The sequence below is a fragment of the Nerophis ophidion genome, linkage group LG21 (genome assembly GCF_033978795.1).
Source record: "Nerophis ophidion isolate RoL-2023_Sa linkage group LG21, RoL_Noph_v1.0, whole genome shotgun sequence".
NCBI classification, from domain to species: domain Eukaryota; kingdom Metazoa; phylum Chordata; class Actinopteri; order Syngnathiformes; family Syngnathidae; genus Nerophis; species Nerophis ophidion.
This window is the reverse complement of record NC_084631.1, coordinates 3,633,675-3,658,214: the sequence shown is the minus strand read 5'-3', so window position 1 is coordinate 3,658,214 and position 24,540 is coordinate 3,633,675. Positions and strand designations below refer to the sequence as shown.

Here is a 24,540-nt window from a genome sequence, read left to right as displayed (position 1 = left end):
CAGGAGGGCCACGTGGCGCGAGGGCCTGAAGTTAGGCCTGTGCTCACCACCCAAGTACTGACAGAGTCTGGATTGGTCATGCCTGCAACATCCTTTAAACAAGCAAGACCCCCGAAGAATTCATCACAATATTTGTTCCTGGTAAAACATGTGACGACAAAATGAAGGTTTTGTTTTAAACATGTAAGATATTACTGAATAAAGAGTGATTGCACGGTGACAAAAGATCATGTGAAGCCATTCTCATTTCCATACCAGGCACAGTTCTCTTATCTCCTCTCACTTTCCAGAATACACTGCAGATCTTTTTTCTTTTTTTTTTTGTTTGTTCATGTTTTAATCCCGGACAACTATCTCTTATCGGCAGCTGCGTGACTGGTATAAAAAGGACCGGCTGAAAGTAAGTGACTCGCATTCGGCAGGAAAGGAAAGCGTAAAAAGACGACTATGGAGAAAGCAACAAAGTTTGTCCTCTCCGTGTTCCTCGTCGTCATGACAACGAGCTGCACTCAGGTAGGTGCACTCTGGGATTTTACATATATTTGTGAAGGCAGCAAGCAAACAAAAAGGGTCATGTTAGCTTCAGCTGGTGTTTATTCAACACTCCTGACACTGGCAAGAATTAAAATATTTGTGTGTTTTTTATTTATATAAAAATATTAGGTCTGTCAAAGTCAATGCAAAAATAAGTTAGCAAAAGGTATGTATTTATTTTCATTTGACTACTTTTTAACACCATTCTTAAAGGCTTTTTGAGGTTGTTTTTGAACGTGCTGTTTTATTTATTTGGGCTTGCTTTCCTGTTTCCACGAGTAAAACATGACTGTGCCTGTGGGTGTTTTTTCTATGACTGCGCCATTATTTTTTCAATCAATAAATCTTTTTCAGGGGTGTCCAAAGAGTGGCCTAGGGGCCACACTGCAAAAACTGATATATAAGTAAGATGAAATGTCTCAAATAAGGGTGATATTTGCTTATTTTCTGTCTGATAAGATCATTCTTCTTACTAAGCAGATTTTTTGTTAGAGTGTTTTACTTGTTTTAAGGGTTTTGGTCCTAAATGATCTCAGTAAGATATCGCAGCTTGTAACTGAGATTTGATGAGCTATATTGAGTAAAACATGCTTGAAACTAGAATATCAACTGATGCAGAGCTGTGTCATTAACACTCACAAGTATAATACCACTTTTTTAAAGTAATACATTCTTACTTCAAGCATGAAAAATAAAATCAAGATGCGGATAATGGCACTGGCATTTACTTCATTTAAGAATATTTTTCAACATATTGAGCAAAAAGTCTCTTTTTTTCTACCAAAAAAAGTGCACTTGTTATTAGTGAGAATATACTTTTTTTTTAATGTATTTTGGGGTTCTATTGGCAGATCATTTTGCTTAATTCAAATAAAATACCCCTAATTGTTGTATTGTTGCATTGTTGTATTGTTTTTGAACAGTGACTTTTTGCAGTGCATTATCATTATGTCAGTGAGGTTAGCTAATTTTACTTGTTTTGAAAAGTCTTGACAAGCCAAATTTTGTTGTTCTATTGGCAGATAATTTTGCTTAGTTCAAGTAAAATACCACTAATTTTTGTTTTTTTGTTTTTGAAGACTGACTTTTTGCAGTGCATTTGCGGTCCGCAGGTTATGTTTTTTTTTTTTTTTGTCGAAATACAATCAAACAAAAAATAACAAATAAAATTTGAAAAAAATTATCAAAAATATTATCAAATTGTATTACTTATAATTAAAGCACTTTGTCACCTATAACCCGAAGCAGACAATTTTTTGATTGTAAATTGATGTCTGTTATTAGCTTCTTTTTTCTTTAAAAAACTAAATATCAAAACAACCCCCGCATGCTTTGACTTTTCAGAATGCAGCCCTTCGTGGACAAAGTTTGGACACCCCTGATCTATTTGAATAATTTAGTTTACCTGTAGATTTTTTTTTTCATCTACTTGTTTTTTAGTCTAGTGGTAGAACCCATTTTAAAAATTAATTCTAATTTGCAGCGTTGATATAGCGCCCTCTTCTGGTTATCGCATACCCCAAACATACTCACGCAAACGATGCATGTGCAATTGCGCCGGTGTTGTACCCTGACGAGACAGAAGGAGAATTAATGGCGAAAAAAATGGAATAAAATACATAATTTAAAATATGTAGGTTAAAATGGGAGAAAACAAGAGAACTAAAGAACTGGATTTAGACCCCGGGGGAAAATGTCTTGCGTCGGTGTGAGTGCATGTGTGTCTGTGTGTGTCAATTTTGTGTTGCACTGTTGCAAACAACATCATGTTTGATAAACAAACATTTGCATATTAAAGATTAAAAGAAGACTATCTGATATTAATCACCATTAATTATGACACAAAATGTGATTAATCAGCATTAAACATTTTAATTGTTTGACAGCCCTAAAAAAGAATTAGCTATATATATATATATATATATATATATATATATATATATATATATATATTAGGGCTGGGCAACGATTAAACATTTTAATCGAAGTTAATCGTAATATTTCCCCGATTAATCGCGATTAACTGCATTGTATACGCAAAGCCCAATAATGAATTCAAAAGTAGTGTGTAGTGCACCTTTATTGGAATATTCTCCCACATGAACAAAAGCGCCAAAACATTTGTTGTGCAAACACAATTTAAATCAGTCCTTGTTAAACAGTAGCAGTTAAATAGCATATTTGATGAAAATCAACTCCAAAAATGTAAATACAAACATTTAAGCTTATTGCCACTGCCAGGGTATTTAAGTTATCCTGTTTGTTATGGAAAATAAATATAATCTACATACAAATCTCTGAGCCACAATCATAACATCTGAACAGGCAATTTCTGAGCTAACAGCAGAATTTTTTTTTTTTATCAGGGTCTTATGTTTAAAAAACCTATATTATAGGTAGTGGGCTGTTTTAGGGAATTTTTGATCAAATTATCCATAGTAGCAATATTAATAATGTTGTGTTTATTCTGCGTAGTGCACTTAAAATAATTATGACCATATCTAGGAATTGATATGATGGGAATTTTCCGATTGTTTGCTTGGTGCTTTGATAAACTGAAGGCATCATATACATGGTACTATATTGTGATGTTATGAGCCAGGGAAAAATAGAACTACCCTACCCAGCATGCAACAGGAGTGACGAGCATGCGCGGTAGCCCGGTATAGGTTGTGTCGCCATGACAGCATCTTGTATGTTGTGATATGCACGCTCTGAAAGTAAACGTTAAGAACTCAGCCAACCCTCCTGGTCTGCATTATTCATAAATAGACAGACAACACATATACTCCGCTGCTTCACAGGCCGCTGGATGTAGCCGGCAAAGTATTCCCATGCTAGCTAGCCGCTCTAGCAAGCACGCCTCATTCAGTCCAAAACGGCCCGATCTATCCACATTCAGAATTATCTGGCGGTCGTAAGTGATCCCGGAGTGACCACGCTGTAAGCCAGCCATGACATTTGCAGAATTGTCCGGTATTTTTGCCAAATGTTCCATCTTTACCAAGAGCCCCTCGACCCCGAAGTACATCCGGGAGATGCCATCTTGTTAAGAAAAGGCGTTAACAAAATAAAAGCATGTAAACAACATACGCAAATGTGCGATAAAATAATTGTCGGCGTTAATAGATTGATGAGTTAACTTGTAATTAACGCATTAATTTGCCCACCCCTAATATATATATGTAGGTGTGGGAAAAATCACAAGACTACTTCATCTCTACAGAACTGTTTCATGAGGGGTTCCCTCAATCATCAGGAGATGATTGAGGGGGAAAAAAAAAAAAAAATCTCCTGATGATTGAGGGAACCCCTCATGAAACAGTTCTGTAGAGATGAAGTAGTCTTGTGATTTTTCCCACACCTACATATTGCGCTCTACCGCAGTATCGAGCACTATTCTCTGGATAATCCAATCAAGACATATATATATATATATATATATATATATATATATATATATATATATATATATATATATATTAATTTATTTTATTACAGTGTCCTGCAAAACAGTGCAAATTGTGAGACTGTGAGTCCACTTGGGTCACGGGATTCTCACTTGGGAGGCTTCACAGTTCTGATGTTTGAGATAATAAACCCACAGTTCAATTTTACAAACATGCTGCATTTTCAAAGTTTCCCCTCTAAGGCAGTGGTTCTCAACCTTTTTTCAGTCATGTACCCCCTGTGAACATTTTTTAAATTCAAGTACCCCCTAATCAGAGCAAAGCATTTTTGGTTAAAAAAAATTAAATAAAGAAGTAAAATACAGCACTACAGTATGTCATCAGTTTCTGATTTATTTAATTGTATAAAAGTGCAAAATATTGCTCATTTGTAGTGGTCTTTCTTGACCTATTTGGAGAAAAATATATAAAAATAACTAAAAACTTGGTGGAAAAAAAACATGTGATTCAATTATAAATAAAGATTTTTACAAATAGAAGTAATCATCAACTTAAAGTGCCCTCTTTGGGGATTGTAATTGAGATCCATCTGGATTCATCAACTTAATTCTAAACACTTCTTTGTTGGTGTTATTGAGTTGTGTGGAGTGCTAATCAGACATATTAGGTCACTGCATGCATGCAAGCTAATCGATGCTAACATGCAATTTAGGCTAGCTATACATACATATTGCATCAATCTGCCTCATTTGTAGCTATATTTGAGCGCCGCCCTAGTGGCTCTGGAGCTTTTTCAAAAATGTATGAAAAATGGAAAAAGATAAGGGGAAAAAATACAAAAAAAACTATTTTTTGCTTTAATATGGTTTCTGTAGGAGGACAAACATGACACAAACCTCCCTAATTGTCATAAAGAACACTGTTTATATTAAACATGCTTCACTGATTCGAGTATTTGGCGAACGCCGTTTTGTCCTACTAATTTTGGAGGTCCATGAATGCACCGTGGTTTGTTTACATGTATAACTTTCTCCGACTTTCTAAGACGTGTTTTAAGCCACTTCTTTTTATGTCTCATTTCGTCCACCAAACTTTTAACGTTCAGCATGAATCCACAAAGGTAAGTTTTGTTGATGTTATTGAGTTGTGTGGAGTGCTAATCAGACATATTAGGTCACTGCATGCATGCAAGCTAATCGATGCTAACATGCAATTTAGGCTAGCTATACATACATATTGCATCAATCTGCCTCATTTGTAGCTATATTTGAGCGCCGCCCTAGTGGCTCTCTGGAGCTTTTTCAAAAATGTATGAAAAATGGAAAAAGATAAGGGGAAAAAATACAACAACATTTTTTTTGTTTTAATTTGGTTTCTGTAGGAGTACAAACATGACACAAACCTCCCTAATTGTCATAAAGAACACTATGTACATTAAACATGCTTCACTGACTCCAGTATTTGGCGAACGCCGTTTTGTCCTACTAATTTTGGAGGTCGACGAATGCACCGTGGTTTGTTTACATGTATAACTTTCTCCGACTTTCTAAGACGTGTTTTAAGCCACTTCTTTGTCCGTCTCATTTTGTCCACCAGACTTTTAACGTTCAGCATGAATGCACAAAGGGCAGTTTTGTTGATGTTATTGAGTTGTGTGGAGTGCTAATCAGACATATTAGGTCACTGTATGCATGCAAGCTAATCGATGCTAACATGCTATTTAGGCTAGCTATACATACATATTGCATCAATCTGCCTCATTTGTAGCTATATTTGAGCGCCGCCCTAGTGGCTCTCTGGAGCTTTTTCAAAAATGTATGAAAAATGGAAAAAGATAAGGGGAAAAAATACAACAACATTTTTTTTGTTTTAATTTGGTTTCTGTAGGAGTACAAACATGACACAAACCTCCCTAATTGTCATAAAGAACACTATGTACATTAAACATGCTTCACTGACTCCAGTATTTGGCGAACGCCGTTTTGTCCTACTAATTTTGGAGGTCGACGAATGCACCGTGGTTTGTTTACATGTATAACTTTCTCCGACTTTCTAAGACGTGTTTTAAGCCACTTCTTTGTCCGTCTCATTTTGTCCACCAGACTTTTAACGTTCAGCATGAATGCACAAAGGGCAGTTTTGTTGATGTTATTGAGTTGTGTGGAGTGCTAATCAGACATATTAGGTCACTGTATGCATGCAAGCTAATCGATGCTAACATGCTATTTAGGCTAGCTATACATACATATTACATCAATCTGCCTCATTTGTAGCTATATTTGAGCTCATTTGGTTTCTTTAAAGTCCTCTTACTTCAATTTATATCTCATGACACACTATCAGTATGTAATATGGCTTTTAATTTCTTGCGGCTCCAGACAGATTTGTTTTTGTATTTTTGGACCAATATGCCTCTTTCAACATTTTAGGATGCCGAGCCCTGTCGTATAGTGTTTAAACCAAATCTTCATACTAATTATCACATTCATTTCTTGGTTGGTTCCACATGTACTGATATTGGTAAACTCAAATTTACAATAATCCTTTTTTATACGCAAAATACAGAGTACATTTACAGACGCTACATTTAACAGGGTGTCCCTGAACGCACCTCGCATCCGAAATGGCTGCTTGAAACCATATGGTTGATAAAGCAGGCTGCGGCCTAGCTAAGCTACCATTAGCATCATAATAATAGGTGAGGACAAGTATATCAACAACCAAACAATCACAGTGGCATTAAATATAATATTACCTGCAAAATAGTGCAAGTTGTGAGACTGTGAGTCCACTTGGGTCACGGGGTTCTCTAAATAACACATCAACAATCACCAATTAGTTTATGCAGAAAAAGTGTGTTACTGTCTTCAAAATATCACTCTAAGATACAGTTTTGGTCAATACTAATTAGCGGACCTTTTTAAGAGCACGCTGCATAGTATTCAAAATATAAATATTCACTAATTAGTAATCAATCCCGGACAACACAAAAAGGTGACTCACCACTTTGGAGGCTTCACAGTTCTGAACACTTCCCGCAGGTAAGTGTATTTACCAACTCTCGCCAGCAACAGGCGCTGTTGCAACACTTCATTCATAATGAATGAGTGTGTGTGCGTGTGTGTGTGTGTGTGTATTTTGGGTATATGCATGTGTGTATGTATGTGATTATGTGTGTATATATGTATATATATTTATGTATATATATAAATTGTATATATGTGTGAGTGTATATATGTGTGTGTTGTGTACATATGTGTGTGTACATATGTATATATGTAAGTGTGTGTGAATTTAAATGTATTTTATATAGACAATATATAGCAGCAACCACTGAATTGAATTATAACGTGGATGTAATTTGATTGGCTGTTGTACTGACAGGTAGCGCACACACTGTCACATACACTTGTACACGATGGAAGATACAAATCTTTATGTATCTAGAAAGGGAGGTCCTAAAGAGGAAGGCATTTTTCGGAGTTCTTGAGAAATTGAGAAATACAAGAATGTGTGTGTGTGCGTGTAATGCCTTTACCGATCATGCACTGCAACATGCAAAGCATGGTTAATGTGTTCATGCCTAATGTATTCACCCGGAACAAGCAGGTGTTTGACCTTTGAATGATACACCATTTAACCGTGAAGGACTGATTTGCCTGTGCAGCAAACACAGATCCACTATTCTGCAGCCTCGCTTTATCTGACAGCTTAATGGGACCTGGAAACGTGACATGATAAGTAAGACTTACTAGCTGTGTTCAAGACAAAGGCCTTTAAAGGCCTACTGAAATGAGATGTTCTTATTTAAACGGGGATAGCAGGTCCATTCTATGTGTCATACTTCATCATTTCGCCATATTGCCATATTTTTGCTGAAAGGATTTAGTAAAGAACATCCACGATAAAGTTTGCAACTTTTGGTCGCTAATAAAAAAGCCTTGCCTGTACCGGAAGTAGCAGACGAAGTAGCAGTCTTTCAAATATTGGGGCGGCATAGCTGAGTTGGTAGAGTGGCCGTGCCAGCAACTTGCAGGTTCGATTCCCGCTTCCGCCATCCTAATCACTGCCGTTGTGTCCTTGGGCAAGACACTTTACCCACCTGCTCCCAGTGCCACCCACACTGCTTTAAATGTCACTTAGATATTGGGTTTCACTATGTAAAGCGCTTTGAGTCACTCGAGAAAAGCGCTATATAACGATAATTCTCTTATCACTTATATTTTCTTGGATTTTCAGATTCTATTTGAGTTTTGTCTCTCTTAGAATCAAAAATGTCGAGCAAAGCGAGACCAGCTTGCTAGTAAATAAGTAAAATTGAAAAAATTAAGGCAGCTCACTGGTAAGTGCTGCTATTTGAGCTATTTTTAGAACAGGCCAGCGGGCGACTCATCTGGTCCTTACGGGCAACCTGGTGCCCGCGGGCACCGCGTTGGTGACCCCTGCTCTGAAGCGTCTTAAAAGTTACAATTACAAAATAGCAATTTTTTCACTTGGATGACAGCTAAGCATGCAAAAACATTTCATCGACTTTTTGACCGTAAAAAAGATTAATTTTGTGTTTGAAAATTGTAATGACTGATTGGCATAGTCCGTCCGTGGATGCGTCGACAAGAACACAGCAATGGTAAGTTTAAATGATTTATTAAACTTAACAGAAGCAGGCTACGGACAAAAATACTGGAGCTAACAGACAAAATAAACCAAGGGCGCTAGCGTAAAAGCTAGGAATAGAAAACATAAAAAACTAAGACTGGCACAAAGGCACACAAAAAAGGAAAAACAATTCATCGGCGTGAGAGCTGGAATAAAACAAAGGTTTAGCGTGAAAAGCTAGCGAGAATATACTTACATGAAGTCAGTCAATACCAGGGATGCACCGATTAATCGGTAACCGAATATATTCGGCATCCATCCATCCATCCATCCATCATCTTCCGCTTATCCGAGGTCAGGTCGCGGGGGCAGCAGCCTAAGCAGGGAAGCCCAGACTTCGCTCTCCCCAGCCACTTCGTCTAGCTCTTCCCGGGGGATCCCGAGGCGTTCCCAGGCCAGCCGGGAGACATAGTCTTCCCAACGTGTCCTGGGTCTTTCCCGTGGCCTCCTACCGGTTGGACGTGCCCTAAACACCTCCCTAGGGAGGCGTTCGGGTGGCATCCTGACCAGATGCCCGAACCACCTCATCTGGCTCCTCTCCATGTGGAGGAGCAGCGGCTTTACTTTGAGTTCCTCCCGGATGGCAGAGCTTCTCACCCTATCTCTAAGGGAGAGACCCGCCACACGGCGGAGGAAACCCATTTGGGCCGCTTGTACCCGTGATCTTATCCTTTCGGTCATGACCCAAAGCTCATGACCATAGGTGAGGATGGGAACGTAGATCGACCGGTAAATTGAGAGCTTTGCCTTCCGGCTCAGCTCCTTCTTCACCACAACGGATCGGTACAACGTCCGCATTACTGAAGACGCCGCACCGATCCGCCTGTCGATCTCACGATCCACTCTTCCCTCACTTGTGAACAAGACTCCTAGGTACTTGAACTCCTCCACTTGGGGCAGGGTCTCCTCCCCAACCCGGAGATGGCACTCCACCCTTTTCCGGGCAAGAACCATGGACTCGGACTTGGAGGTGCTGATTCTCATTCCGGTCGCTTCACACTCGGCTGCGAACCAATCCAGTGAGAGCTGAAGATCCCGGCCAGATGAAGCCATCAGGACCACATCATCTGCAAAAAGCAGAGACATAATCCTGTGGCCACCAAACCGGAACCCCTCAACGTCTTGACTGCGCCTAGAAATTCTGTCCATAAAAGTTATGAACAGAATCGGTGACAAAGGACAGCCTTGGCGGAGTCCAACCCTCACTGGAAATGTGTCCGACTTACAGCCAGCAATGCGGCAGTAAGTATATTCGGCCGAATATGGCAAAAAAAGCCACATTCGGCCTTCGGTGGAATGAGTTAAAAACAAGGCCGAATAGTGGCGTGTGACGCAATTTTTAGACGCGGTGACGCAATCAACCAACGTGCAGTGACGTTGGGATATGTTGTGTACCTGTATAAGTGTATGAGGTTACAATGTTGTGTACCTGTATAAGTGTATGAGGTAACAAGCACACACTTATTGAGATTTAGTGGGGCCTCTGTTTACATTATTAGCCTGTTGTGTAGGCTACCTGTATAAGTGTATGAGGTTACAAGCACATACTTATTGAGATTTAGTGGGGCCTCTGTTTACATTATTAGCCTGTTGTGTAGGCTACCTGTATAAGTGTATGAGGTTACAAGCACACACTTAATTGAGATTTAACATTAGAAGGATTGTTACAACGTGTAAATGGAATAAAACAAACAACATGTTTACTTGACCCACTTCCTGGGAAACTTATTAAGGAGCTTTTTGTATTATTAGGTCCATAAGTGCTAAATATTATAAACTTATCACTTTCCTCGGGCACTGTTCCCGTTGCATTCAAAAAAGCGGTTATTCATCCTCTCCTTAAAAGACCTAACCTCGATCCTGACGTCATGGTAAACTACCAACCGGTGTCTCACCTTCCCTTTATTTCGAAAATCCTCGAAAAAATTGTTGCAGAGCAGCTAAATGAACACTTAGCGTTTAACAATCTATGTGAAACCTTTCAATCCGGTTTCAGGGCAAATCACTCGACTGAGACAGCCCTCGCAAAAATGACTAATGATCTATTGCTAACGATGGACTCTGATGCGTCATCTATGTTGCTGCTCCTCGATCTTAGGATGGACCGCTCGCCTGTATCGGTTGGGGACATCTCTACGCTGCTGATCCGCTTGAGATGGTTTCCTGTGGACGGGACTCTCGCTGCTGTCTTGGATCCGCTTGAACTGAACTCTCGCGGCTGTGTTGGAGCCACTATGGATTGAACTTTCACAGTATCATGTTAGACCCGCTCCACATCCATTGCTTTCGGTCCCCTAGAGAGGGGGGGTTGCCCACATCTGAGGTCCTCTCCAAGGTTTCTCATAGTCAGCATTGTCACTGGCGTCCCACTGGGTGTGAATTCTCTCTGCCCACTGGGTGTGAGTTTTCCTTGCCCTTTTGTGGGTTCTTCCGAGGATGTTGTAGTCGTAATGATTTGTGCAGTCCTTTGAGACATTTGTGATTTGGGGCTATATAAATAAACATTGATTGATTGATTTACTTAAGCCTTCTGTTTACATTATTAGCATATCTACTGTGGCTAAGCAGACTTTTGCCAAAAGGACAATAATTCATTTGTTGTGGGTTTATCCACTTTAATGCACTTTATTTTTTTATTTTTGGAATGCATGTTTTGTTTGAAGGCCTAATATAAATGAAAAAATTTGTGCTTTTTTTGAAAAGGCTACTGGAATATTGAAAAAAATGTCAATATTCAATAAAAAATTACTTTATTTGAAAAATATGTCTAAATATTTTTGTAGGCTATTTATGCAATATAAAAAAAAATGGTGAAAAACTGCATTCATTATTCAGTATTCGGCCTTTGGCCAGGCGTTTAAATTTTATTTGGCTTCGGCCACAAATTTTCATTTCGGTGCATCCCTACCCTTTTTTCTGCACACTGCTATTCTACTCTTCTATTCAAATGGACTGAAACGTGATTCGTTTGCAGGGTCAAATGGTCACGGCGTGCACTTCCTGCACAAGTGGATCCAGCCCGAGCCCGGTCACCCAACATCATGATGCTTCCAGCACAAATCCGGTCATCACATCCAGGACCTCATCCACCGCTGCGAACGACAACAGTGGTGATGCATCCACCTCGGGGTCTCCGAATCCCCCATCCTCCGCCTCGGTGTCCGCCCCCACCGCGTCAGGTCGACCCGCCGTGTCTCCCAGGATCACTCCGAGCCCTGGGGGGACCCCGTCCACTTCTAAGCCGTCCCCGAGTGGGACTAACTCTCCCGGAGCAACAACATTAAAAGCGGGGTCGCGTTGTTTGTTTTGGTCCTGCGGTCCAATGCTGCTGTCTGTCATTTCAACTCTCATCTGGAATGCATAAACCACCTTAACTGCGAGGGAAGGGATTCATATGGACCTCAGTCCTGGAGGGATCTCGCGTAATGCTGAAAATGATAGAAAGTGCCATTCTATATACAGTGGGGCAAAAAAGTATTTAGTCAGCCAGCGATTGTGCAAGTTCTCCCACTTCAAATGATGACAGAGGTCTGTAATTTTCATCATAGGTACACTTCAACTGTGAGGGACAGAATGTGAAAAAAAAATTCACATTGTAGGAATTTTAAAGAATTTATTTGTAAATTATGCTGGAAAATAAGTATTCAAAGCTCTCACTGATGGAAGGAGGTTTTGGCTCAAAATCTCAGGATACATGGCCCCATTCATTCTTTCCTTAACACGGATCAATCGTCCTGTCCCCTTAGCAGAAAAACAGCCCCAAAGCATGATGTTTCCACCCCCATGCTTCACAGTAGGTATGGTGTTCTTGGAATGCAACTCAGTATTCTTCTTCCTCTAAACACGATGAGTTGAGTTTATACCCAAAAGTTCTATTTTGGTCTGACCACATGACATTCTCCCAATCCTCTGCTGTATCATCCATGTATCCATTTTGGTATAAACTCAACTCGTCGTGTTTGGAGGAAGAAGAATACTGAGTTGCATCCCAAGAACACCACACCTACTGTGAAGCATGGGGGTGGAAACATCATGCTTTGGGGCTGTTTTTCTGCTAAGGGGACAGGACGATTGATCCATGTTAAGGAAAGAATGAATGGGGCCATGTATCGTGAGATTTGGAGCCATCAGTGAGAGCTTTGAATGGTTGACCAAATACTTATTTTCCACCATCATTTACAAATAAATTCTTAAAAATTCCTACAATGTGAATTCCTGGATTTCCTTTCCACATTCTGTCTCTCACAGTTGAAGTGTACCTATGATGAAAATGACAGACCTCTGTCATCATTTGAAGTGGGAGAACTTGCACAATCTGTGGCTGACTAAATACTTTTTTGCCCCACTGTACGTAGCAACTGACACTGTGGAATTTTCACAAAAAACACTACTGCCTTCTGGCGGCACAAGTGGATAGTTCACCTCCCCCGATTCGTCACGTTTCATGTGTCAGGTAAACCGTGACGAATGGGGCCATATGAATCCCCTTCCTACTGTATGATCTTATCGTGAAAAATATTATTTATTAAGTAAAAGGTTACTTTCCGATTGAAATATATGGCAGGACTTCTCTGGTGGCAAATTAACTGATCATTTTTGCATTATTGTTGACGAAAAAAAACAATGTTGATTTAATAAAATGTATTCCAGTCCATATAATATTCATGTAGATGTTATCCTGATCATCACCAGGTGTTTATGAGTGTGGTAATTTTAACACAGGTGTGGCACGTTTTTTTTTTTAAATATTGGAGTTTCAAGCAATTTCACAATAAAACGTTGTGTTTTGTGTTTGTATTGGCATCATTGTTGGATCATGCATTGAATGACTGGATTAGTAGTTTGTTTTATTGGTTTTATCAAAAGATCGAGTTCTAAAATCAGATTAATTACATTTTTGATTTTCGACCAATCACGATTAATCGAAGTAAAATACCTGCTTGAGTAATTTATATATAATGTTTTGACAGAAATGCAAATTTTATCATCAAAATTTTAAATGTTTTAGTTTAATGTAATTTAAATTTAGTTTTTTCCCCCAATTACCGTAATTATAGATGTTAATTAGGGTTACATTTTTTTACACTTAAATAATGTAACAGAATTTTTTGCGTTGAAATTTTGTAAACACAATTTTTTTTCAAATTATGCTGAAATTTTCATTAAAAAAATACATCAGCAAAACATGTGTTCAAAAATTCAGTGTTTTAAAATTCAGTGTATAAAAATATTTTTTCTAAATCAGTGTTTTAGAATTCAGTGTATACGAATTTGTTGAATACAAATTCACCGTTTTAGTGTATGAGAATTTAGTGTGTAAAATTCAGTGTATAGGAACTTAGTGTGTAAAAATTCAGTGTTTTAAAATGCAGCGTATAAAAATTTAGTGTGTAAAAATTCAGTATTTTAAAATTAAGTGTATAAGAATTTATTGTGTAAAATTCAATGTTTTAAATGTAAGTGTATTAGAATTGTGTGTGTAACAAAATCTGTGTTTTAAAATTCAGTGTATGAGAAGTTTGTAAAATTCAGTGTTTTCAATTTAAGTGTATAAGAAGAATTTAGTATGTAAAAATTCAGTGTTTTAAAAATTCAGTGTATAAAAATTTAGTGTGTTAACAGTGTTTTAAAATTCAGTGTATAAGAATTAAGTGTGTAAAATTCAGTGTTTTAAATTTAAGTGTAAAAGAATTTAGTGTGTAAAATTTCAGTGTTTTAAAATTATGTGTATAAGAATTTAGTGTGTAAAAAATCAGTGTTTTAAAATTCAGTGTATAAAAAATAAACACATTTTAAATCAGTGTTTTAGAATTCAACGTGTAGGAATTTGGTGTGTAAAAATTCAGTGTTTTGAAATGAAGTGTATTAGAATTTATTGTGTAAAATTTAAGTGTATAAGAATTTTGTGTGCAAAAATTCAGTGTATAAGAATTTAGTGTGTAAAATTTCACTGTTTTAAAATTAAGTGTCTGACAATTTATTGTGTAAAATTCAGAGTTTTAAAATTCAGTGTGTAACAATTTAGTGAGTAAAAATTCAGTGTTTTAAAATTCAGTGTTTGTGTTGCTAAAGGCGGCCACAATACACCGCTTCCCACCTACATCTTTCTTCTTTGACGTCTCCATTATTAATTGAACAAATTGCAAAAGATTCAGCAACACAGATGTCCAGAATACTGTGGAATTATGCGATTAAAGCAGACGACTTAGAGCTGGGATCGGTTCTGGATCAAAATGTCCGCGCACGTGTCATTATACCGCAACGTTTTCAACAAGATACTTTGCGCGAAATTTAATTTAGTAAACTAAAGCGGCCGTATTGGCATGTGTTGCAATGTTAATATTTCATCATTGATATATAAACTATCAGACTGCGTGGTCGCTAGTAGTGGCTTTCAGTAGGCCTTTAATTCAGTGCCCCAAAAAGCTTTTGTAATAAAGACACAAGTTATCCTCCACCTAAGATTTAACACATCAACATAACAAAAAAATATTTTTTGCATCCACCTGCTTTAGCCATAGAGTTTTGCATTTGTGGTCCATGACTCAGATGGTGCTGGTTTCCTGTATGGAAACTGGTCTCAGGTGCACACTAGAAAGGACACCTTGGAAAAAGGTAGCAGGGAGCATTTTTGGAGCACCGCCGTATTTTCATCCTGCAATTTAACTTAGAAAGTTATGGACGGCCTGCGGAAAACAAGCGTAAAGTATGCGAGGGTGAAACGAGACGCCTGCCGCCTTTTCAAGAGGAAACCTTCTTTCAGCTTTAAGTATCTCCTCCCAGCTTTCTTGTCACTGGCACTCCTGGAATTGGTCTTTTTTCAGGTAAAACGTCAGAGGCTTGGTACTTAGTATAGTGTTATGTGTAGCGTATTTTCCGGACCATAGGGCGCCCCTGATTATAAGGCGCGCAGCCGACGAGCGGGTCTAGTCTGGTCTATTTTCATACAAATGGCGCATTAAAGGGGTCATATTATGATTTTTTCTAGCGTCCTTTCCCCGTCATCTTTGTTTCAGCGGTGTAGCGTGCAAGGACGGGAGTGGAAGAAGTGTGAAAAGATGGATCTAACTGTTTTAATGAAATTCAGACTTTACTTAAATCAATAACGGAGTACCGCATCCTCATCCGTGGCTGACTAGTGCAACAACAACGCCAGAATTAACGTCCAACCAGAAGTGAAGTGAATTGAATTATATTTATATAGCGCTTTTTCTCTAGTGACTCAAAGCGCTTTACATAGTGAAACCCAATATCTAAGTTACATTCAAACCAGTGTGGGGGGCACTGGGAGCAGGTGGGTAAAGTGTCTTGCCCAAGGACACAACGGCAGTGACTAGGATGGCGGACGCGGGAATCGAACCTGCAACCGAGCTAAACCGCCCCAACTCTCTAATAACTAAAGTTCCTTGGGTGAATAATGTCAACTCACGACACCGGTATGTTTTTAGCGCTTTCATGGCGAGTTTACTGACAGATATAAGTAAGAACTTTTCACTACTTGATATTAGAAATGGCAACAGCGGAGGATGAATGTCCCATAACAAGAAGATAGAGAAAAAGAAGAATCTTATTGACTACTACAAAGGCGGACACATTTTCTGGACTCATGCAGATCCCAAATACTGATCAGTAGGTACCAAAAAGGTAAGAAAAGTTGCTTTTGCATAATATTGCGAAACAAAACGCCATATAATACGTCTTACCATATACACACACTACAATAATCATCATCATTTTTGAGTGCTGTGCGTAATGTTCTATATTTTAAATGGAACAAATAACATTTTGGTGTAGTTTACTTGAGTCATATTGCAGTATACACATATCTCTAATGTGTGACTGCCATCATATTGCAGTCTACACATATCTCTTGTGTTTGACTGCCATCATATTGCAATCTAAACGTATCTCTTGTGTTTGACTGCCATCATATTGCAGTCTAAACATATCTCTTGTGTATGACTGCCATCATATTGCAGTATACACGTATTTCTTATGTATTACTGCCATCATATTGCAGTCTACACGTATCTCTACACGTATATCTTATGTGTGACTGCCATCATATTGCAGTCTACACGTATCTCTTATGTCTGACTGCCATCATATTGCAGTCTACACATATCTCTTATAAGTGACTGCTATCACATTGCTTTCTACACGTACCTCTTATGTGTGACTGCCATCATATCGCAGTCTACACGTATCCCTACACATATCTCTTATGTGTGACTGCCATCATATTGCAGTCTACATATATATCTTATGTGTGACTGCCATCATATTGCAGTCTACATGTATCTCTTATGTATGACTGCCATTGTATTGCAGTCTACATGTATTTCTACACATATTTCTTATGTGTGACTGCCATCATATTGCAGTCTACACCTATCTCTTATGTGTGACTGCCATTATATTGCAGTCTACACGTATCTCTTGTGTGTGACTGCCATCATATTGCAGTCTACAAGTATATCTCATGTGTGACTGCAATCATATTGCAGTCTAAATGTATCTCTTATGTGTGACTGCCATCATATTGCAGTCTACACCTATCTCTTATGTGTGACTGCCATCATATTGCAGTCTACACGTATCTCTTGTGTATTACTGCCATCATATTGCAGTCTACACGTATATCTCATGTGTGACTGCAATCTTATTGCAGTCTAAATGTATCTCTTATGTGTGACTGCCATCATATTGCAGTCTACATGTATATCTCATGTGTGACTGCAATCAAATTGCAGTCTAAATGTATCTCTTATGTGTGACTGCCATCATATTGCAGTCTACACATGTTTCTTATGTGTGACTGCCATCATATTGCAGTCTACACGTGTTTCTTATGTGTGACTGCCATCATATTGCAGTCTACACATATATCTTATGTGTGACTGCCATCACATCGCAGTCTACATGTATATCTCATGTGTGACTGCCATCATATCGCAGTCAACACGTATCTCTTATGTGTGACTGCCATCATATTGCAGTCTACACGTATCTCTTACGTGTGACTGCCATCAGATGGCAGTCTACACATATATCTTATGTGTGACTGCCATCAGATGGCAGGCTACACATATATCTTATGTGTGACTGCCATCACATCGCAGTCTACATGTATATCTTATGTGCGACTGCCATCATATTGCAGTCTACACGTATCTCTACACATACCTCTTATGTGTGACTGCCATCATATTGCAGTCTACACATGTTTCTTATGTGTGACTGCCATCACATCGCAGTCTACATGTATATCTTATGTGTGACTGCCATCATATTGCAGTCTACACGTATCTCTTATGTGTGACTGCCATCAGATGGCAGTCTACACATATATCTTATGTGTGACTGCCATCAGATGGCAGTCTACACATATATATTATGTGTGACTGCCATCACATCGCAGTCTACATGTATATCTTATGTGCGACTGCCATCATATTGCAGTCTACACGTATCTCTTATGTGTGACTGCCATCATATTGCAGTCTACACATATATCTTATGTGTGACTGCCATCACATCGCAGTCTACATGTATATCTTATGTGCGACTGCCATCATATCGCAGTATACACGTATCTCTTATGTGTGACTGCCATCACATCGCAGTCTACATGTATCTATTTTGTGTGACTGCCATCATACGACAGTCTACATGTATCTCTAATGTGTGACTGCCATCATGTCGCAGTCTACACGTATCTCTTATGTGTGAATGCCATCATATTGCAAGCTACACGTATCTCTAATGTGTGACTGCCATCATATTGCAGTCTACATGTATCTCTTATGTGTGACGGCCATCATATTGCAGTCTACACGTATCTCTTATGTGTGACGGCCATCACATCGCAATATACAGGTATCTCGTGTGTGACTGCCATCCACTGGTCACACTTGTCGTTTCACCATGCACCAAATACAACAGCTTCAAGGTCGGTAAGCACGACCAAAACAATCCTGTACATTAGGCGCATAGAGTTTTGAGAAAATGAGAGGATTTTAAGTGTGCCTTATAGTTCAAAAATTACGGTGTATCCTTTCAGATCCCTGCCGTGGACATTTGTGTTTTGTATAAAAGGCTTTTTACCCCGGATATTTGTAACCCTGACAACATAACCCCACAACAAAGTCCACTGCAGAGAAGGTTGGTTCTCATGAAGATATGTTGAGAAAACTACAACTCTGTGCAGGCACATCATTATCGCTTTTGAATGTTTTTTTCTCATGTTTTTCCCAGGCTCTCACACAAGTCGTGATGCCTCTGATGAGTGACACAATGAACATAAGCCAGCCTTCCAATGACACCACCACCACCACCACCCCTTCAAAGGTTTCAAGTACCCGTGTACCCGTGATTCTGCCTGGGACCAACACCACCACCACCCCGTCACAGGTTTCACGTACCCGGACCCCCGTGATCCTGCCTGGGACCACCACCACGGGGTCAACCACCACAAACAACGGACAAAGTCAACCCTCTTTCTCAACCCGTCTGTTTGTTGTTCTGTTTGCGTTACAAGCAATTTGACGCTGAGTCGCTCCTTCATGAGTTTCTGAACTTCAATTCCGAATTTTTAACAATGATTAAAACGTATGAAAAAAAAAAAAAAAATTAAAAAAAATCAAAATTATATATATGTATATATATATATATATATATATATTTTTATTTTTTTTAATAAATTTTAATCATTGATGTTAAAATTTTGGAATTGAAAAAAAAAAAAAAAAAAATATATACATATATGTATATATGTATATTTTTTTTCTTTTAAGGATTTTTTTTCAAAATCTAAAAAAAATCTCACACCCAAATGTCATTGGATTTATTGTTTTTTGGGGGGGATATACTATGATTTGCAAATCCTTTTCGACTTATATTCAATTGAATACACGTAGACAAACTTTAATGATCTACAAAGGAAATTGTTCTGCATAGAATGTGGAATTGTTCTTGTTCCACACAGGAATAGACTGCAAAGACAAGATATTTAATGTTCGAACTGGAAAATTTTACTATTTTTTGCAAATATTAGCTCATTTGGAACTTGATGCCTGCAACATGTTTCAAAAAAGCTGGCACAAGTGGCAAAAAAGACTGAGAAAGTTGAGGAATGCTCGGTTGGTAGAGCGGCCGTGCCAGCAACTTGAGGGTTGCAGGTTCGATCCCCGCTTCTGCCATCCTAGTCAATGCCGTTGTGTCCTTGGGCAAGACACTTTACCCACCTGCTCCCAGTGCCACCCACACTGGTTTAAATGTAACTTAGATATTGGGTTTCACTATGTAAAGCGCTTTGAGTCACTTGAGGAAAAAGCGCTATATAAATATAATTTCACTCCACTTCACTTCATCCAACACTTATTGTCGTAATAGGGGCCGTGGTGTGGTTTGTTTTCCCGGAATGCAAAGGGACTGGACCGGTCGTGGCATGAAGGTAAATACACATATCATTTTTTTACTCTGAAAGTACCAAACAAAAGGCGCTCACAGCGGAGGCAAAAAAATTGACTAAGGAAGCAAAAAACAACCTGGAGGCGAGCGTGCCTAACGCACTTAAGCAAAGGCAAAACTGAGGACATGAAACATGAACTAAAAAAAACTCACTAACCTGTGGCTTAAAAACAAAACTTACACATGGGCAGAAACTATGGACAAGAAACAAAACTTACTTAGCAGGGCATGAACGGTAAAATCCGAGTATTGAGTATAATCATAACCGGAGTGTAGAGTATGACGCCAGGCCGACTGCCTGGCAACTACAAGCTTAAATAATACAGACATGATTAGTGACAGGTGCGTGAATCCGAACACATGACAGGTGAAAATAATGTTTTTCATGGTGACAAAACAAGAGTGCACAAAGAGTCCAACAAAACATGATCACAAAGACATGACAGTTATTTGGAACGTCACACAGGTGAACAGAATTGGGAACAGGTGGGTGCCATGATTGGGTATAAAAGAAGCTTCCATGAAATGCTCAGTCATTCACCAACAAGGATAAGTCGAGAGTCACCACTTTGGGAACAAATGCGTGAGCAAATTGTCAAACAGTTTAACAACAACATTTCTCAACGAGCTATTGCAAGGAATTTAGGGATTTTACCATCTAAGGTCCTAAATATCATCAAAAGGTTCAGAGAATCTGGAGAAATCACTGCAAGTAAGCGATGATATTACGGACTTACGATCCCTCAGGCGGTACTGCATCAAACAGCGACATCAGTTTGTAACGGATATCACCACATGGGCGCAGGAACACTTCAGAAAACTACAGTCAGTAACTACAGTTTGTCGCTACATCTGTAAATGCAAGTTAAAACTCTACTATGCAAAGCCAAAACCATTTATCAACAACACTCAGAAATACTGCTGGCTTCGCTAGGCCCAAGCTCCTCTAAGATGGACTGGGGCAAAGTGGAAAAGTGTTCTGTGGTCTGACGAGTCCACATTTCAAATTGTTTTCGGAAACTGTGGACGTGGTGTCTTCCGGAACAAAGAGGAAAAGAACCCGTGTACCCGTGATCCTGCCTGGGACCACCACCAAGGGGTCAACCACCACAAACCACGGACAAAGTCAACCCTCTTTCTCAACCGGTCTGTTTGTTACGAGCATATTGGCGCTGATTCGCCCCTTCATGAGTTTCCGAACTTCAATTCCGAAATTTCAATAACAATGATTAAAAAAAATATTTTAAAATATATATATATTTTAAAGGATTTTTTTCAATATCTAGAAAAATCTTACACCCAAATATCATTGGATTTATATGTTTTACTTGGAATAAATGCATGTAATACCAGTTGATGGTCAATGTGTGTGCCATTAAAGAACATCCATCCATTTCCTACCACTTATTCCCTTTGGGGTCGCTGGTGCCTATCTCAGTTACAATCGCGCGGAAGGCGGTGTACACCCTGGACAATTCGCCACCTCATCACAGGGCCAACACAGATAAACAGACAACATTCACACACTAGGGCCAATTTAGTGTTGCCAATCAACCTATCCCCAGGTGCATGTCTTTGGAAGTGGGAGGAAGCCGGAGTACCCGGAGGGAACCCACGCATTCACGGGGAGAACATGCAAACTCCACACAGTAATAAAAAATAATTTAATTAAATAATTAAATTAATTTTATGGGGGTATGGGGGTGTATTCATTAATTTAATTTAATTGAAAATAATTAAAAAAGGTTTTTAATCTGTCAAAAACAACTTTGTTTTTGTTAATAGTAAAACAATTAAGTAATTAGAGCCCTAAAAGATCAATAATGCAGGACACATTTTATTTTAATTATTTAATATTTTTGAGTAATCACAGTGAAAAGCTGAATAAAAAAACACAAAATATATTTGGGATCCAAAGGGTGACCCACTCGGAAAATGATACATTTTTATTAAGTTTTTCTTTTACTTTCAACACTTAAAAAGTTACGAGATCAACTTCAGATATATCAGTCGATTTCACGTTTGAACTATTATTTTGTTTGTTTTATGCGCTTTTGTCAAAGAAAACTTTGATGTTTTTACATGACAACTACACAATATATGCAATATTTACCACATAAAACATTTTAAAGTGAAATATTTGAAGTAATTGGAGCCTTGAAAATAATTAATCATAACATGGATTTTTTTTCCTTATTTTTTTTTTGAGCAATGGCAAAAAAAAAAGAAAAATAAAGAATGACAAAAGAAAAAAAAACAGCTTGCATGGCAGCTTTGTGTCAACATTGCAACTTTTTCTCCTTAGATTTCACCTCATTCCACTTTTTTTTAAATAGTTTTTTATTTTATATTTGCAATTGCATTTCCACTCGGGACACCCCTGGTTTATAAAACAATAAAAAATGTGGTTAAACGTATTTTATAAATTGTTGCAACAATAAATACTTGACCTCTGAAAGAGGAATTTATTAAAAAAACCAAAGTCACTTTAGATAAAACTGTCACCCAGTTTTGAGCAAATAAATGACATGCATTCAAGTAAAACATTAACAAATGTTCCTCTATGGCATTCAGGCAATATCATTGCATTTGTGTGACTCATTTAAATTATGCAAGCAAGTCATTTACTGTCATTAATGGTGATTAATAAAACAATTCCCAAATGTAGTTAATCTAATTTAAAACATTGTTTAACACAAGTTGTAATACAAAGGAATTATATTAAGTGGATTAATTTCTACTAAAAGACCTTTTAGCTTTTATCCAAGACATTATAAGTAATTACAAAAAACAGTGAAGTTGACACCTTGTGTAAATCGTAAATAAAAACAAAATATAATGATTACGAAATTATTTTCAACTTATATTCAATTGAATAAACTGCAAAGACAAGATGTTTAATGTTCAAACTGGAATATTTTGTTATTTATTTTGCAAATATTACCTCATTTGGAATTTTACACCTGCATCAAGTTTAAAAAAAGCTGGCAAAAGTGGCAAAAAGGACTGAGAAAGTTGAGGAACGCTCATCAAACACTTATTTGGAACGTCCCACGGGTGAACACGCTGATTGGGAACAGGTGGGTGGCCATGATTGGGTATAAAAGCAGCTTCCGGGAAATGTTCACCAGCAAGATTGGGGCGAGGGTCACCACTTTGTGAAAAAAAATGCTTGAGCAAATTGTCGAACAGTTTAGGAACAACATTTCTCAACAAGCTATTGCAAGGAATTTAGGGATTTCACCATCTAAGGTCTGAAATATCATCAAAAGGTGCAGGGAATCTGGAGAAATCACTTCACGTAAGCGATGGCACTACTGACCTTTGATCCCTTCAGATAAAGCGACCTCAGTGTGTAAAGGATGTCACCACATAGGATCAGGCACACTTAAGAAAACCACCGTCAGTATAGACATTTTGTTGCTACATCTGTAAGTGCTAGTTAAAACTCTACTTTGCAAAGTCAAATCCAATTATCAACAACACCCAGAAACGCCGCCGGCTTCGCTGGGCCCGAGCTCATCTAAGATGGACTAATGCAAAGTGGAAAAGTGTTCTGTGGTCTGAGGATTCCACATTTCAATTGTTTTTTGGAAACTGTGGACGTCGTGTCCTCCGGACCAAATAGGAAAAGAACCATTCGGATTGTTCTAGGCGCAAAGTTGAAAAGCCAGCACCTGTGATGGTATGGGGGTGTATTAGTGCCCAAGGCATGGGTAACTTCCACATCTGTGAAGGCACCATTAATGCTGAAAGGTACATACAGGTTTTGGAGCAACATATGGTGTCATCCAAGCAACGTTATCATGGACGCCCCTGCTTATTTCAGCAAGATAATGCCAAGCCACGTGTTACAACAGCGTGGCTTCATAGTACAACAACTTAAGCTGTACATCAAGCAAGAATGGGAAATAATTCAACCAGAAAATCTTAAAAAACTAGTCTTCTCAGTTCCCAAACGTTTACAGAGTGTTGTCAGAAGGAAAGACCATGTAACACATATCTTGTCTTTAGAGTTGATTCAATTAAATATAGGTTGAAAAATATTTGTAAATCATTGTATTTTGTTTTTATTTGCCATTTACACAACGTGCCAACTTCACTGGTTGTGGGTTTTGTACTTCTTTATTAAAACCCTATTTCCAAATAAAATGTTTTATTGTTTAACAAACTTCACGTTGCCGAAAAAGTTATTTCCTGAAATCATCCCTTATTGTTTCGGAACACTTCCTTTATTCCATAATACGGATGTTCACAGTATATGACAGTGTAGCGGTAAATATTGATAATAATCAGATGTCATAATATGACGAGTCGACACATTTGGATGGCTTACTGTTTATAGATTGTGCAAGCGATGCAAATTAGACCGAATCTTGGATACAACATTTACACGAGATCACACCAGGAAATAAGGGTTGAAAAATATTTGTTGATCCGCCTGTCAATTATCCACCATTAGAAGCCA

The 24,540-nt window shown here is 38.3% G+C and overlaps 2 protein-coding genes across 4 annotated transcripts in view; both read left to right on the top strand.

Moving 5' to 3' along the window:
- The first annotated feature begins 373 nt into the window (after window positions 1-373).
- Window positions 374-19,197, top strand: LOC133539442 (integumentary mucin C.1-like). 3 transcript variants are annotated; one of them, XM_061881442.1, is made up of 2 exons: window positions 374-513; window positions 11,575-13,393. In XM_061881442.1, exons 1-2 carry the CDS (start codon window positions 448-450, stop codon window positions 11,962-11,964), a joined length of 456 nt encoding a protein of 151 aa, XP_061737426.1. In that variant the 5' UTR covers window positions 374-447; the 3' UTR covers window positions 11,965-13,393. The 3 variants fall into 3 exon arrangements, with proteins under 3 accessions (XP_061737426.1, XP_061737428.1, XP_061737427.1); XM_061881444.1 differs by lacking the exon at window positions 11,575-13,393 and adding an exon at window positions 18,858-19,197 and having other exon boundaries at window positions 391-513; XM_061881443.1 differs by lacking the exons at window positions 374-513; window positions 11,575-13,393 and adding exons at window positions 15,140-15,424; window positions 18,858-19,197.
- Window positions 19,198-19,335: 138 nt separating this feature from the next.
- The window catches only part of LOC133539590 (mucin-2-like), a 13,104-nt gene continuing 7,899 nt past the window's right edge, over window positions 19,336-24,540 (top strand). The window contains exon 1 of the mRNA XM_061881612.1: window positions 19,336-20,055. Within this exon, the coding sequence (XP_061737596.1) occupies window positions 20,023-20,055 (33 nt within the window). The 5' untranslated portion in view covers window positions 19,336-20,022. The remainder of the gene's footprint in view (window positions 20,056-24,540) is intronic.